This window comes from Dipodomys spectabilis, unplaced genomic scaffold (genome assembly GCF_019054845.1).
Source record: "Dipodomys spectabilis isolate Male_0828 unplaced genomic scaffold, ASM1905484v1 ptg000215l, whole genome shotgun sequence".
NCBI lineage: Eukaryota > Metazoa > Chordata > Mammalia > Rodentia > Heteromyidae > Dipodomys > Dipodomys spectabilis.
This window is the reverse complement of record NW_024870892.1, coordinates 11401406-11417109: the sequence shown is the minus strand read 5'-3', so window position 1 is coordinate 11417109 and position 15704 is coordinate 11401406. Positions and strand designations below refer to the sequence as shown.

The following is a 15704-nucleotide window of genomic DNA, read 5'->3' as shown; positions in this document are numbered from 1 at the left end:
ACCAGCTGGGGCTCCTAGGCAAGCTCAGGACTTCCAGGCCCCAGCCTGGGTGGTCTGCTTGGAAAGCCGGGCTGGCTGGGGTCCCCTCCCGCCCCCTCAGCCTCCTGGCTCTGAGGTTTGGGGAGGTAGCTCTCCAGCGCGGTGTGGGCTGACTGGAGGAGGCGCTATAGAAAGCGCTTTCTCAGAGCCTCAGTTTCTCTATCAGGCTGGCCTGAGAGGCCCCAGGTCTTAGAGATGGACAGAGGATGATGGACCTGGGACCCCAGTGTGTGGCCCCCCCAAACTCCCCTGCTTCCTTAGATGGCGGTGGGGGTGCCAGAGGGACACCAGCCTTGTGGGCCCTTGGCCTCCCAGCTCCCACCCAGCTCCAACATCTCAACCGCAAGGCGCTGGTGCCACCCACCGGAGAGCTGGAAACAAACAGAGCTGCTCCCGGAGGCCCTTGGGCTGGCTCTCACCCTGCCTGGCCTGGTGTAAGCTTCTGAGTGTGCACACACACACACAACACCCACACTGCCCAAGGACTCAGGAGACACAATTATAGGCACCTCTGAGCACATTGGGGTTTGTCGGGTGGGTTTTTTTTTTTTTTTAATGTAGGGTTTGAACTCAGTACCTTACCTTTGCTAGGCAGGTGCTCTACTTGGTGAGTGCCAGGCTCCTAACCTAGTTGGTTTGAATTCTTTTTCATCGACAGGCATTTTTCCTCAGGGACTAACTTGGACAATGATCCTACTGCTTATGGCTCCTGAATAGCCTGGACGATAGTTATCAGCTTGTTTAAAGAGCTGCGGCCTTCATAACTTTTTACCCAGGCTAGCCTAGAACTTCAGTCCTCCTGATCTCTGCCTCCCAGATGGGTAAGATTACTAGCATGAACCACCACAGTCAACATTTTTCTTTTTTGAGTGTTGGGGAGGCTAAGGGAGGAGGATCCTGTCCCAGGCCGGCCTGGAGACCCTGGCCTCCCAGTCCTGGGCTGCCCTCCATCATACACTACAGCCAGGCATACTGACTGAATCCCCCACCGATTGCACAGACACCCCGCCCCCCCTGCTTCCCGCTCAGGGCCCTGTGCCTCTACCTGACCCCAAATACTTGGTGACCCTGCACCTTGTGCCCAGCAGGAAGGGCCCAGGTCCCAGCCCTGCCCCTCGATGATTGTCTCCTGGGTCGTGGCCTCCCCACGATTCAGCCTTAGGGACCCCCCAGCAGGACTTGACCTTGAGGCCATGGAGAGGTCAAGGGTGGATTTCCTACCTCTTGACATTCTGGGCTGGACCCAGTTGAGCTGTGACCCTTGCCCTGCCATTAGAGGACATTGATCCCATACATGGTGACAAGAAGGTCCCTGGCTGAAGGTGAGTGTCCCCTGAGAATAAGAAGCCTTCCTTGCAGCATCTCTCTCTGGAAAATAGAGTCCCCACAGTGGGGAGGAACACACAGGAAATACCCCCGGTGGGGTTCTGGAGCGGGTGTTTTGGTGGGTAGTCACTGGCAGTTCAGGTCACAAGCAGTGAGGCCCAGGCAGGTGAGACCTAAGATAGAGGAGCCCCATAAAGCTAGCTCTTAATGGTGAAAGCCAGCAGACAGCCACAAAACATAACCCCCCAAGAGGAGCCCTAGGATGGTGAGAGACTCTGGCTGGCAAGGCCCCACTAGGTGAGACTCCAGGTGGACATCCAGCCTACGAATGTACAAAGCCCCCAAAGATTTGCTCCCTGAGCCAGGACATGGTGGCTCACACCTGTCATCCTAGCTATTCAGGAGGCTGAGATCCGAGGATCTCAGTTCACCGCCAGCCTAGGCAGGAAACTCTGTGAGACTCTTAGTGCCAACGAACCACTAGAAAACTGGAAGTGGTGCTGTGGCTCAAGTGGTAGAGTGCTAGTCTTGAGCAAAAGAGCTCTGGGGCAGTGCCCAGGCCTTGATTTCAAAAGAAAGAAAAGAAGGAAGGAATGGAGGGAGGAAGGAAGGAAGGAAGGAATAGGTAGCTGAGCACTAGTGAGTCACACCTGTGATCCTAGCTGCTCAGAAGGCTGAGATCTGAGGATCATGGTTCAAAGCCAGTCTGGACAGGGATACTCTTCTCTCCAATTGCCCACTAGAAAACTGGAAGTGGTGCTGTAGCTCAAAGTGGTAGAACCCTCGCCTTGAGCAAAAGAGCTCAGGGACAGCGCCCAGGCCCTGAGTTCGAAGCCCCAGGACTGGCACCACCACTACAACAACAATAACAACAACAACAATTTTGCTCCCTGGCAGAGGCGCTCCCTCCCCCCTCAATGGAGGGAGCCCCCCCCTTCCCGGGCGGGTCACGTGAACCAGGAGGCGATGCTGGGCACCGTCTGGTAGCGCCGGTCCTGCTGCAGCTGCCTGCAGGCCTTGCAGAAGGCCAGGCCCCGGTTGCCCAGGTGCGGCCGCAGGGCCTGGCGCCACCGGAAGTAGCTCAGGTAGCGGGCGGGGTCAGCGTCGAGCATGCGCAGATGCTGCGCCAGGGCCTCGGGGCTGCGGAAGTCATCCACGTGGATGAAGGCGTCGGGCGGCAGGAAGCGCTCGTAGTTGCTGCGGCTGGGCCCCAGCACCACGGGCACGGCGGGGGCCAGCAGCGCGTTCTTCCACAGCTTCTCGGTGATGTAGTCCGGGTGCAGCGAGTTCTCGAAGGCCAGGTAGAACTTGTACTGCGCCAGGAGCTCCAGCATGCCGTCCCTGGGCAGCGGCAGGCGGCCGCGGCCGAACACGTCCACGGGCAGGTGCGCGCGCAGCCGCTGGAAGTAGCGCACGCGCGCCGAGCCGGGCTGCCAGTTGGACACGGCCCAGGCCACCAGCTTGCTCTTGGCCGTGAGGTTGACCTGCGCCTCGGCCGGCGGGCCCCGCCAGGCCTCCAGCCAGCCGTAGGGCGTGAAGATGTCCGAGTCGCGGCGGTAGGACATGGTGAGGTTGAAGTAGCCGTCCAGCGCCCGCAGCCGCGCGCAGTGGCTGGGCGACTCCATGCTGAACCACACCCAGCGCTGGCCCGCCGGCCGCGGGCTCGGGGGCAGCAGCGCGCCGGGCGCCGCGCTCACCTCGCGGTGGTGCACGATCACGACGTCCGCCCACGGGTACACCGAGCGCTGGGCGGTGATGCGGCAGTCGGCCGTGCCGGGCAACAGCTCCGAGCAGCGGGGCAGAGCCAAGGGGCTGTTGTAGGGCCATGTCCACAGCAAGATCAGCAGGGGCTGGACGGCCGGGGCCCCCGTCGGGGACGCCAGCTGGGCCGAGCCTTTGGGCGCCTGGGGGACCAGGCCCTGGGGCACGGGCCTTGAGCCACTGGAGGGCAACCAAGGGACAGACTTTGGAAAGTAGAAGAAACAGTACAAAACCAAGAAGAGCAGCCCGGGAAGGCACCATCGCCAGGAACGTTGTAGCTTGGCCCAAGGAGGCAGCTCCATGAGTCCCAGGAGCTGAGAGGAGAGGAAAGAGGCAAACACCAGTTAGCAACCCTCATCTTTCCTGCCCCAGAGAACACTGTCACCATCCTGGACCTTACCGGTGAAACCTTGAGACCAAGGGGCACAGAAAGAGGCAGCCATAGCTGGGGCCTGGTGGCTCACGCCTGTAATCTTTACTCAGAAGGCTGAGATAAGAGGATGAGGATGTTGATTTGAAGCCTGCCTGGGCAGAAAACTCCAGGAGACTCTTGATCTCCAATTAACGACTCAGAAAAAGCCAAAAGTGGTGCAGTGGCTCAAGTGGCAGAGCACTAACCTTGAGCACAGAGAGGCTCAGGGACAGCACCTAAGCCCAAGGAAGGGCTGGCACAAAAGAAAAGGAGAGCCTGGTGCTGGTGGCTCACACCTGTCATCCTAGCTACTCAGGAGGCTGAGATCTGAGGATCACAGTTCAAAGCCAGCCTGGGCAGGAAAGTCTGTGAGACTCTGATCTCCAATAAACGACCAGAAAACTGGAAGTGGTGCTGTGCCTCAAGTGGTAGAGCACTTGCCTTGAGCTAAAGAGCTGAGGGACTGGGGCTGGGAAGGTGGCTCAGTGGTAGAGCACTTGCCTTGCATGCCAGAGGCCCTGGGTTCGATTCCTCAGCACCACATAAGCAGAAAGAAAAAAGCTGGAAGTGGCGCTGTGGCTCAAGTGGTAGAGTGCTAGCCTTGAGCTGAAGAGCTGAGGGACAGCGCCCAGGCCCAGAGTTCAGGCCCACGATCGGACCCCCCCCCCAAAAAAAAAAAGAGCTGAGGGACAGCGCCCAGGCCCAGAGTTCAAGATCCATGACCGACCAAAAAAAAAAAGAGGAGGAAGAGGAAGAAGGAGGGGGAGGAGGAAGAGAGAATAAGAAAGAAGCAGCAGCAGCCTTGCCGGGGTTGGAGCAAAGGGAAAGGGAATCCAGTCCCCAGCCCACCTCTTCCTAACCATTGTCCACTCAGGCAGGAGGTTCCAGGGAAGATGGGATAGGACTCCCCCATACCTCCCCAAGAGCTCATCCTTTCCCAGACTCTTTCCCAGAGTTTGACATAACTTCAGAGCCAACACTTGAATCCAGAGCTCTAGTCTTAGAGGGGTACAGTGGAAAGGTTTTGAAAGTCAGGTAAGAGCTTGCCAGTTAGAGTAGGAATGGAAGCCAGGGCAGTGCTGGCTGTGCTTTGTCATTGAAAAGCCAGGAGATGCCGGGCGCTAGTGGCTCAAGCCTGTAATCCTAGCTAGTCAGGAGGCTGAGATCTGAGGATCACGGTTCAAAGCCAGCCCGGGCAGGAGAGACCGTGAGACTCCTACCTCCAATAAACCACCAGAAAACTGGAAGTGGTGCTGTAGCTCAAGTGGTAGAGCGCTCGCCTTGAGCTGAAGAGCTGAGGGACAGCGCCCAGGCCCAGAGCTCAAGACCCACAACGGACAAAAAAAAAAAAAAAAAAGTCAGGAGATGAGAGAATGCCTGGCTGGTTTGTGTCTAGGGAAATGTAGGATTTGTATAGAGCCAGCAATCTGAGATTTTTTTTTTTTTTTAGCTTATCAGCTTATTTTATTTTTTTTTTTTTTTTTTTTTTTTTTTTTTTTTTTTATTGTAAAGCTACTATACTGAGATTTTTTTTTAATTTAATTTAATTTTTATGCTGGCCCAGCACTCTGTCGCTGAGCTTTTGTGCTCAAGGCTAATGCCGTAGCCATAGCGCCACTTCTGGCTTTTCAGTAGCTGATTGGAGATAAGAATCTCAAAATCCTTCTGGCCTGGCTGCCTTTTAAACCAGACCTCAGATCTCAGCCTCCTGACTAGCTAGGATTACAGGCTTGGGCCATGGGTGCCTGCTTGCCTTCACCTCCCACCCCCCCACCCCCCCACCACTGGGGATGGAGCACTGCCACACACTGTCAAACAGCCTCTCAGGTGCCACGCTGGCAGTTGGGGCCCCAGGCACAGTCTGTAGCCCCATCCTGCGGTACAGGCAAAGGCCAGAGGAGGGGCTGGGGCAGGTAGAAGAGCTAGAGGGCATTGGGACCCACTGGGCTCAGTGTGGTCAGGGGTGCCCACTTGGTGTCCAGCACTGTGGAAGCCAGAACACTGCAGGAGGGGGAGGGGAGCATGAAGGGTGGCCAGGTCAGCTAGGCTGTGACAATGTCCTGAGGCCTCTTGAAAAGACCCCCTGGGACTTGGACAAGGGTATTTCTCCTAATCCAAAGACCTGCTGGCGTGCGCCTGAGCATCTGCAGCACCCAAAAGGCACATAGGGACAGGAGCTCCCCTAGAGGACCAGAACCAGCATCTCCTGGAGCCCTGCCAGGCCCTCTCTCCCCCATGGCTCCATCTCCCCTGTGCTGTTGGGGCTCAGGGGTTGAACTCGGGCTCACACTTGCTAAGTCAGTCTGGAGCACCCCGGGGCACAGGTCCCCATCCCGCGTGTATCCATTCCCGCTGCCCATCACCAGGGCCTGCGAGAGCCCAGCCTCCGCACAAGGCTGGGGCAGAGGACGCCACCCCACCATCCACAAGCCCCACGGAGGGGCTTGCTCTGTGACCCGGGCACCGGCTGACGCCCCTTTGTGGAACTGACACCTGCTTAGAGAAACTGGGTTACATAATATATCTCTATTTTCCACCAGGCCCTGGTAGAGCACCCCTGTCATCCCGGCTACTCAGGAGGCTGAGACCTGAGGGTCATGGTTCAAAACCAGCTTGGGTAGGAACGTCCATGAGACTATTGCCAATGAGCCACCAAAAAACCAGAAGTGGAGCTGTGGCTCAAGTGGTAGAGCCCCGGCCTTGAGCTAAAAGAAGCCCAGGGACAGTGCCCAGGATGAGTTCAAGCCCCAGGACTGCCACAGTGCGGGAAATAAAAGCCGCAAGAGCCTGCAGACCAAGCTTTATGGTAGCACGCATCTTTGCCCAGGGGTCCATGAAACTTCATCCTAGCTACAGTTGTGTGCCATGCAGGCAAATTTCTGTGCCTCCTAGGAGCTCAGGGGTCCTGCTTCTAGAAGTTTTCTCCTAGTTGCCATTGCTTCATTGATCTGAGGCCTGGAGAGCACAGTTGGCTGGGGTAAGGGCTGCCTGGCAGTCTTTCCACCCATGCATCCACCCCTGCGTTCACCTACGCATGCGTCCACCGGCCTCCCTCCCTCCCTGCTGGGCATCTCAGAACACCTCCTGTTGGCCACCTGCGTGGCGGGCTGCACTCCACGTGGGGGCTGCGCCTGTGGCCTTGTCTATGGGGCCAAGCGGATGAAAACTGGCAGGGAACCTGAGTGACAGAAGCGGGGCGGGGCTGGCGGTGACGTTTTGGGAGACTTTCAGGGGATAGGCCCTGTGTGCGCGACAGTGGCTTCCAGCTTCTCGCCTGGGCTCGTGGGCCGGGGCTCTCAGGTTGACACACACTCAAGCAGTGGCCATCAAGATGGCGGTGAGGCCCCTCACCCTTCCTAGGGGACAAGTCCTCCCTAGTGACCCAGCGGACAAAAGGCCAAGGTCATGTCCCACTCATGCCGACCCCAAAGTATTTTTTTCTCTAGAAGAGGAACGAGAGTACTCAGGAGGCTGAGATCCGAGGATCGTGGTTCAAAGTGAGTCCGGGCAGGAAAATCGGTGAGACTCTTATCTCCAGTGAACCCCAGAAAACCAAAGTGGAAGTGGGAGCTGTGGCTCCAAGTGGCAAAGCAGACATTCCGTAAGCCCAGGAGTGACTGAGGGAGGCATGGCAGACATTTTGTTTTTTGTTTTTGGTGGTCGTGGGGCCTGAACTCTGGGCCTACGCGCGTCCCTCAGCTCTTCAGCTCAAGGCTAGCGCTCTACCACTTGAGCCACAGCGCCACTTCCAGCTTTTTCTGCTTATGTGGTGCTGAGGAATCGAACCCAGCGCCTCATGCATGCAAGGCAAGCGCTCTACCACTGAGCCACCTTCCCAGCCCGGACATCTTTTTTATTTTTTTTTTCTTTTGCCCAGTCCTGGGGCCTGAACTCAGGAACTGGGCACTGTCCCTGAGCTTTTTTGCCCAAGGCTAGCACTCTACCACTTGAACCCCAGTACCACTTCTGGCTTTTTCTATGGTACTGAGCAATGGAACCCAGGGCTTCATGCATGATAGGCAAGCACTGTACCACTAAACCACCTTCCCAGCCCCTGGGAGACATCTTAAGAGGACCTTACTGAACCTCCCCCTCCAAACCACTACCCAGTACAGTGAATAAAAACAGTTGTCAGCTCTGGAAAAAAACTAAAGGCATTATATGTCACAGTGAGAGCAGGCAAGAGAGATTAAAGCTGGGTGCTGGTGGCTCACACCTGTGGAATCCTAGCTACTCAGGAGGGTGAGATCTGAGGATTACAGTTCGAAGCCAGCCCAGGCAGGAAAGGCCCTGAAACTCTTATTTCCAATTAACTGCCAGAAAACCGAAATTGGAGCTGTTGCTCAAGTGATAGAGCGCTTGCCTTGAACAAAAGAGCTCAGAGACAGCACCCAGGCCCTGAGTTCAAGCCCCATGACCAGAAAAAAAAAAAAAAAAGAAATGGTAGAGCACTAGCCTTGAGCAGAAAAAGCTCAGACAGCACCCAGACCCTGAGTTCAACATGACCAACAAAAACAAAGAACAAACAAACAAACAAAGATGGAGAGTTCCACACCTGCCTGGGAAAAGTACTGAGTACCAGGCCAGCCCAGGCTACACAGTGAGTTCAAAATCAGTCTTGGTTATCAGACTCTGTCGGGAGGAAGTGGCCCCAAACCAGGCACACTGTGGCCCTCATCTTCTCACCTTCCCAGGCCAGGAAGGACCCTGGCGGGCAGGGGGCTGCGGGTGCATCCCCGGCGCAAGCTGGACAAGATGGGACAGGGCCCCTCTGCTTGGCAAATCCCACACAACCCCGGGACCTGCCAGCCCAGACGCCTGGTTCCCCAGTGACCCCAGGATTGTGACAGCCAGCTGTGAGCTGACCAGAGGCCATTCCCCTGGCTTTCCCGTGGCCACCCAGGAGGGTCTGGAGGGTCCTTGGCCAGGAGAGACCCAGCACCCCGGGGGTGGGGGGCAGAATGAGAGGGTGTGGATCACATCTGCCCAGGAGGGCTTACCTGTGCGCAGCCAGCTGTGCAGGACGCCAAACCTGGAGGCACTGCTCTCTCCATGCTGAACTGAGGCAAAATGGTAGAGGCGGAAGAAGGAAGCGGGTCCTGAGCCAAACCCAGGCGCTTTCTCCCTCCTGACACCTACAATTAATTTGGTCATTGACAATAGCATATCTCAACTCTGTCATTGGAACTGCTAGATTGCCCAGGAGTGGTGGACAAAGTTCAAGCACTGTCAGCTGGGACCTTTGGAAGAGGCTGGGTGTCTTTGGGCACACACGCACAAAGGAGAAGATGACCAGAGCCACTGAGTCTCAAAGTGGGCTCTGGGGGTGGCCCCAGGGGTTCGTTGAGCCCATCTCTCATCCATCTTCCTTCCTTCCTTCCTTCCTTTTTTCTTTCTTCCTCCCTCCCTCCCTCCCTCCTTCTCCCTTCCTTTTACCTCTCTCCCTCCCCCTGGGCCTGAACTCAGGGCCTGGGTGCTGGTTACTGAGCATTTTTTTTCATTCAAAACATGCCCTACCATTTGAGCCACAGGTCCACTTCCCACTTTTTTAAAGTCAGTTCTGCAGCTTGAACTGAGGGCCTGGACACCGTCCCTGAGCTTCTTTGGCTGAAGGCTAGCACTCAACCACTTGAGCTACAGCACCACTTCTGGCTTTTTCTGGTTAAGTGATGCTGAGGAATCAAACCCAGGGCTTCATGCATGCTAGGCAAGCAGTCTACCACTGAGCCACCTTCCCAGTCCATCTACTTCCCACTTTCTGCTGGTTATTTGGAGGTAAGAGTCTCATGGACTTTCCGCTCATGGGTTGGCTTTGAACTGAGATGCCCAGATCTAGGGTTACAGGTGTCAGCCAGGGGCCTCTGGCTCGCGGCTCAGTGCTGGTGGCACAGGTGGCGGGACCCCAGGGCGCTTTCGGTGGCTATAAAATGCCCCAGGGGATCAACAGATTTACTGAAATGTATGACAGATCATCCTGGAAGATTGGTTTTGTTTATTTTGCTCTTGGGTAGGATCAACAGTCTAAGGTACAATGGGACTATTCTTCCTGTTCAATAAAATTATTTTTACTTCAGGTGCCACACTGACCTGGAATTTTCTGCCATGGCTCTGGGAATGACAGCCCCAGCTCAGCAGCCACGGCCGCAGCTCTGTAGCAGGCGGTGCCTGCCAGGGTCGCCCCCCAAGCCCAAGAGTCACAGGTCGCCAGGAAAGACCTCCTCGGACAGAGGCCCAGGAGTGTCCCACGGGAGACCTTCCTACCAGCTCGAGAAAGCAGCTTCCACACGCGATCGGGGTTGGAGGGTGGAATCAATCCTGGGACTGCATTAAGACATCATCCTGGTCAGAAATCCAGAAGACGCTTCCTTCTGTCCTCCCATCCGAGCCCCAGATACTAAGCAATTTGCCATAGAGGGAAAGTGAAGCAGGGGAAGACCAATAATCCATAATCCCTCTTCAGGGGAAGCTGGGGATTTATCAGACTCGCTCCAGCAAGCCTGTCACCCATAAGTTGTTAGGTTTTTTTTGCTTTTATTTTTATGTTTTGTCAGTCATGGGTCTTGAACTCTGGGCCTGAGCGCTGTCCCTCAGCTCTTCAGCTCAAGGCTAGCGCTCTACCACTTGAACCACAGTGCCACTGGTTCCTTGGAGATAAGATTCTCATGGACTTTCTTGCCTAAGGGTGGCTTTGAACCACGATCCTCAGATCTCAGCCTTCTGAGTAGCTAGGATCACAGGCACGAACCACTGGTGCCTAGCCCATGATTGGGGGTGGGCGCTATAGAAAGCCCCAGGGTGCTTTCTCAGAGCCTCAGTTTCCCCATCAGGCTGGCCTGAGAGGCCCCAGGCCTTAGAGATGGACAGAGGATGATGGACCTGAGACCCCAGTGTGTGGCCCCCCCAAACTCCCCTGCTTCCTTAGATGGTGGTGGGGGTGCCAGAGGGACACCAGCCTTGTGGGCCCTTGGCCTCCCAGCTCCCACCCAGCTCCAACATCTCAACCGCAAGGCGCTGGTGCCACCCACCGGAGAGCTGGAAACAAACAGAGCTGCTCCCGGAGGCCCTTGGGCTGGCTCTCATCCTGCCTGGCCTGGTGTAAGCATCTGAGTGTGCACACACGCACAACACCCACACTGCCCAAGGACTCAGGAGACACAATTATAGGCACCTCTGAGCACATTGGGGTTTGTCGGGTGGGTTTTTTTTTTTTTAATGTAGGGTTTGAACTCAGTACTTCACCTTTGCTAGGCAGGTGCTCTACTTGGTGAGTGCCAGGCTCCTAACCTAGTTGGTTTGAATTCTTTTTCATCGACAGGCATTTTTCCTCAGGTACTAACTTGGACAATGATCCTCCTGCTTATGGCTCCTGAATAGCCTGGACGATAGTTATCAGCTTGTTTGAAGAGCTGCGGCCTTAATAACTTTTTACCCAGGCTAGCCTAGCACTTCAGTCCTCCTGATCTCTGCCTCCCAGATGGGTAAGATTACTAGCATGAACCACCACAGTCAACATTTTTTTTTTTTGAGTGTTGGGGAGGCTAAGGGAGGAGGATCCTGTCCCAGGCCGGCCTGGAGACCCTGGCATCCCAGTCCTGGGCTGCCCTCCATCGTACACTACAGCCAGGCATACTGACTGAATCCCCCACCAATTGCAGACACCCCGCCCCCCCTGCTTCCTGCTCAGGGCCCTGTGCCTCTACCTGACCCCAAATACTTGGTGACCCTGCACCTTGTGCCCAGCAGGAAGGGCCCAGGTCCCAGCCCTGCCCCTCGATGATTGTCTCCTGGGTCGTGGCCTCCCCACCTTGCTCGGATTCAGCCCTAGGGACCCTCCATCAGGACTTGACCTTAAGGCCATGGAGAGGTCAAGGGTGGATTTCCTACCTCTTGACATTCTGGGCTGGACCCAGTTGAGCTGTGACCCTTGCCCTGCCATTAGAGGACATTGGTCCCATACATGGTGACAATAAAGTCCCTGGCTGAAGGTGAGTGTCCCCTGAGAATAAGGGGATAAGAAGCCTTCCTTGCAGCATCTCTCTCTGGAAAAGAGAGTCTCCACAGTGGGGAGAAGCACACAGGAAATACCCCCGGTGGGGCTCTGGAGCGGGTGTTTTGGTGGGTAGTCACTGGCAGTTCAGGTCACAAGCAGTGAGGCCCAGGCAGGTGAGACCTAAGATAGAGGAGCCCCATAAAGCTAGCTCTTAATGGTGAAAGCCAGCAGACAGCCACAAAACATAACCCCCCAAGAGGAGCCCTAGGATGGTGAGAGACTCTGGCTGGCAAGGCCCCACTAGGTGAGACTCCAGGTGGACATCCAGCCTACGAATGTACAAAACCCCCAAAGATTTGCTCCCTGAGCCAGGACATGGTGGCTCACACCTGTCATCCTAGCTATTCAGGAGGCTGAGATCCGAGGATCTCAGTTCACCGCCAGCCTGGGCAGGAAACTCTGTGAGACTCTTAGTGCCAACGAACCACTAGAAAACTGGAAGTGGTGCTGTGGCTCAAGTGGTAGAGTGCTAGTCTTGAGCAAAAGAGCTCAGGGGCAGTGCCCAGGCCTTGATTTCAAAAGAAAGAAAAGAAGGAAGGAATGGAGGGAGGAAGGAAGGAAGGAAGGAATAGGTAGCTGAGCACTAGTGAGTCACACCTGTGATCCTAGCTGCTCAAAAGGCTGAGATCTGAGGATCATGGTTCAAAGCCAGCCTTGACAGGGATACTCTTCTCTCCAATTGCCCACTAGAAAACTGGAAGTGGTGCTGTAGCTCAAAGTGGTAGAACCCTCGCCTTGAGCAAAAGAGCTCAGGGACAGCGCCCAGGCCCTGAGTTCGAAGCCCCAGGACTGGCACCACCACTACAACAACAACAACAACAACAACAACAATTTTGCTCCCTGGCAGAGGAGCTCCCTCCCCCCTCAATGGAGGGAGCCCCCCCCTTCCCGGGCGGGTCACGTGAACCAGGAGGCGATGCTGGGCACCGTCTGGTAGCGCCGGTCCTGCTGCAGCTGCCTGCAGGCCTTGCAGAAGGCCAGGCCCAAGTCGCCCAGGTGCGGCCGCAGGGCCTGGCGCCACCGGAAGTAGCTCAGGTAGCGGGCGGGGTCAGCGTCGAGCATGCGCAGATGCTGCGCCAGGGCCTCGGGGCTGCGGAAGTCATCCACGTGGATGAAGGCGTCGGGCGGCAGGAAGCGCTCGTAGTTGCTGCGGCTGGGCCCCAGCACCACGGGCACGGCGGGGGCCAGCAGCGCGTTCTTCCACAGCTTCTCGGTGATGTAGTCCGGGTGCAGCGAGTTCTCGAAGGCCAGGTAGAACTTGTACTGCGCCAGGAGCTCCAGCATGCCGTCCCTGGGCAGCGGCAGGCGGCCGCGGCCGAACACGTCCACGGGCAGGTGCGCGCGCAGCCGCTGGAAGTAGCGCACGCGCGCCGAGCCGGGCTGCCAGTTGGACACGGCCCAGGCCACCAGCTTGCTCTTGGCCGTGAGGTTGACCTGCGCCTCGGCCGGCGGGCCCCGCCAGGCCTCCAGCCAGCCGTAGGGCGTGAAGATGTCCGAGTCGCGGCGGTAGGACATGGTGAGGTTGAAGTAGCCGTCCAGCGCCCGCAGCCGCGCGCAGTGGCTGGGCGACTCCATGCTGAACCACACCCAGCGCTGGCCCGCCGGCCGCGGGCTCGGGGGCAGCAGCGCCCCGGGCGCCGCGCTCACCTCGCGGTGGTGCACGATCACGACGTCCGCCCACGGGTACACCGAGCGCTGGGCGGTGATGCTGCAGTCGGCCGTGCTGGGCAGCAGCTCCGAGCAGCGGGGCAGAGCCAAGGGGCTGTTAAAGGGCCACGTCCACAGCAAGATCAGCAGGGGCTGGACGGCCGGGGGCCCCGTCGGGGACGCCAGCTGGGCCGAGCCTTTGGGCGCCTGGGGGACCAGGCCCTGGGGCACGGGCCTTGAGCCACTGGAGGGCAACCAAGGAACAGACTTTGGAAAGTAGAAGAAACAGTACAAAACCAAGAAGAGCAGCCCGGGAAGGCACCATCGCCAGGAACGTAGTAGCTTGGCCCAAGGAGGCAGCTCCATGAGTCCCAGGAGCTGAGAGGAGAGGAAAGAGGCAAACACCAGTTAGCAACCCTCATCTTTCCTGCCCAGGAGAGCACTGTCACCATCCTGGACCTTACTGGTGCAACCTTGAGACCAAGGGGCACAGAAAGAGGCAGCCATAGCTGGGGCCTGGTGGCTCACGCCTGTAATCTTTACCCAGAAGGCTGAGATCTGAGGATGTTGATTTGAAGCCCGCCTGGGCAGAAAACTCCAGGAGACTCTTGATCTCCAATTAACAACTCAGAAAAAGCCAAAAGTGGTGCAGTGGCTCAAGTGGCAGAGCACTAACCTTGAGCACAGAGAGGCTCAGGGACAGCACCTAGGCCCAAGGAAGGGCTGGCACAAAAGAAAAGGGGAGCCTGGTGCTGATGGCTCACACCTGTCATCCTAGCTACTCAGGAGGCTGAGATCTGAGGATCACAGTTCAAAGCCAGCCTGGGCAGGAAAGTCTGTGAGACTCTGATCTCCAATAAACGACCAGAAAACTGGAAGTGGTGCTGTGGCTCAAGTGGTAGAGCACTTGCCTTGAGCTAAAGAGCTGAGGGACAGGGGCTGGGAAGGAGGCTTAGTGGTAGAGCGCTTGCCTTGCATGCCAGAGGCCCTGGGTTCGATTCCTCAGCACCACATAAGCAGAAAGAAAAAAGCCGGAAGTGGCGCTGTGGTTCAAGTGGTAGAGTGAGCTGAAGAGCTGAGGGACAGCGCCCAGGCCCAGAGTTCAAGACCCATGACCGACCAAAAAAAAAAGAGGAGGAAGAGGAAGAAGGAGGGGGAGGAGGAAGAGAGAATAAGAAAGAAGCAGCAGCAGCCATGCCGGGGTTGGAGCAAAGGGAAAGGGAATCCAGTCCCCAGCCCACCTCTTCCTAACCATTGTCCACTCAGGCAGGAGGTTCCAGGGAAGATGGGATAGGACTCCCCCATACCTCCCCAAGAGCTCATCCTTTCCCAGACTCTTTCCCAGAGTTGGACATAACTTCAGAGCCAACACTTGAATCCAGAGCTCTAGTCTTAGAGGGGTACAGTGGAAAGGTTTTGAAAGTCAGGTAAGAGCTTGCCAGTTAGAGTAGGAATGGAAGCCAGGGCAGTGCTGGCTGTGCTTTGTCATTGAAAAGCCAGGAGATGCCGGGCGCTGGTGGCTCAAGCCTGTAATCCTAGCTAGTCAGGAGGCTGAGATCTGAGGATCGCTGTTCAAAGCCAGCCCGGGCAGGAGAGACCGTGAGACTCCTACCTCCAATAAACCACCAGAAAACTGGAAGTGGTGCTGTAGCTCAAGTGGTAGAGCGCTCGCCTTGAGCTGAAGAGCTGAGGGACAGCGCCCAGGCCCAGAGCTCAAGACCCACAACGGACAAAAAAAAAAAAAAAAAAGCCAGGAGATGAGAGAATGCCTGGCTGGTTTGTGTCTAGGGAAATGTAGGATTTGTATAGAGCCAGCAATCTGAGATTTTTTTTAAATTTAATTTAATTTTTATGCTGGCCCAGCACTCTGTCGCTGAGCTTTTGTGCTCAAGGCTAATGCCGTAGCCATAGCGCCACTTCTGGCTTTTCAGTAGCTGACTGGAGATAAGAATCTCAAAATCCTTCTGGCCCGGCTGCCTTTTAAACCAGACCTCAGATCTCAGCCTCCTGACTAGCTAGGATTACAGGCTTGGGCCATGGGTGCCTGCTTGCCTTCACCTCCCACCCCCCCCCCCCCCCCCCCACCGCTGGGGATGGAGCACTGCCACACACTGTCAAACAGCCCCTCAGGTGCCACGCTGGCAGTTGGGGCCCCAGGCACAGTCTGTAGCCCCATCCTGCGGGACGGGCAAAGGCCAGAGGAGGGGCTGGGGCAGGTAGAAGAGCTAGAGGGCATTGGGACCCACTGGGCTCAGTGTGGTCAGGGGTGCCCACTTGGTGTCCAGCACTGTGGAGGCCAGAACACCGCAGGAGGGGGAGGGGAGCATGAAGGGTGGCCAGGTCAGCTAGGCTGTGACAATGTCCTGAGGCCTCTTGAAAAGACCCCCTGGGACTTGGACAAGGGTATTTCTCCTAATCCAAAGACCTGCTGGCGTGCGCCTGAGCATCTGCAGCACCCAAAAGGCACAT

The 15704-nt window shown here is 56.7% G+C and overlaps 2 protein-coding genes across 2 annotated transcripts; both read right to left on the bottom strand.

The window, feature by feature from the left end:
* Positions 1 to 2312: 2312 nt before the first annotated feature.
* On the bottom strand, positions 2313 to 3428 carry LOC122122847 (4-galactosyl-N-acetylglucosaminide 3-alpha-L-fucosyltransferase FUT6-like). Its single transcript, XM_042697263.1, has one exon. It carries the CDS (start codon positions 3426 to 3428, stop codon positions 2313 to 2315), a length of 1116 nt encoding a protein of 371 aa, XP_042553197.1.
* Positions 3429 to 12485: 9057 nt separating this feature from the next.
* Positions 12486 to 15411, bottom strand: LOC122122713 (4-galactosyl-N-acetylglucosaminide 3-alpha-L-fucosyltransferase FUT6-like). Its single transcript, XM_042697025.1, has 3 exons — positions 15346 to 15411; positions 13700 to 13708; positions 12486 to 13613 (listed from the first exon to the last, which is right to left on the bottom strand). The coding sequence occupies exons 1-3, from the start codon at positions 15409 to 15411 to the stop codon at positions 12486 to 12488; spliced, it is 1203 nt and encodes a 400-aa protein (XP_042552959.1).
* Positions 15412 to 15704: the final 293 nt, after the last annotated feature.

Excerpts from the sequence above, each read along its gene's own strand:
- LOC122122847 (XM_042697263.1), bottom strand. The coding sequence starts at position 3,428 with ATGGAGCTGCCTCCTTGGGCCAAGCTACAACGTTCCTGGCGATGGTGC.
- LOC122122713 (XM_042697025.1), bottom strand. The coding sequence starts at position 15,411 with ATGGGGCTACAGACTGTGCCTGGGGCCCCAACTGCCAGCGTGGCACCT.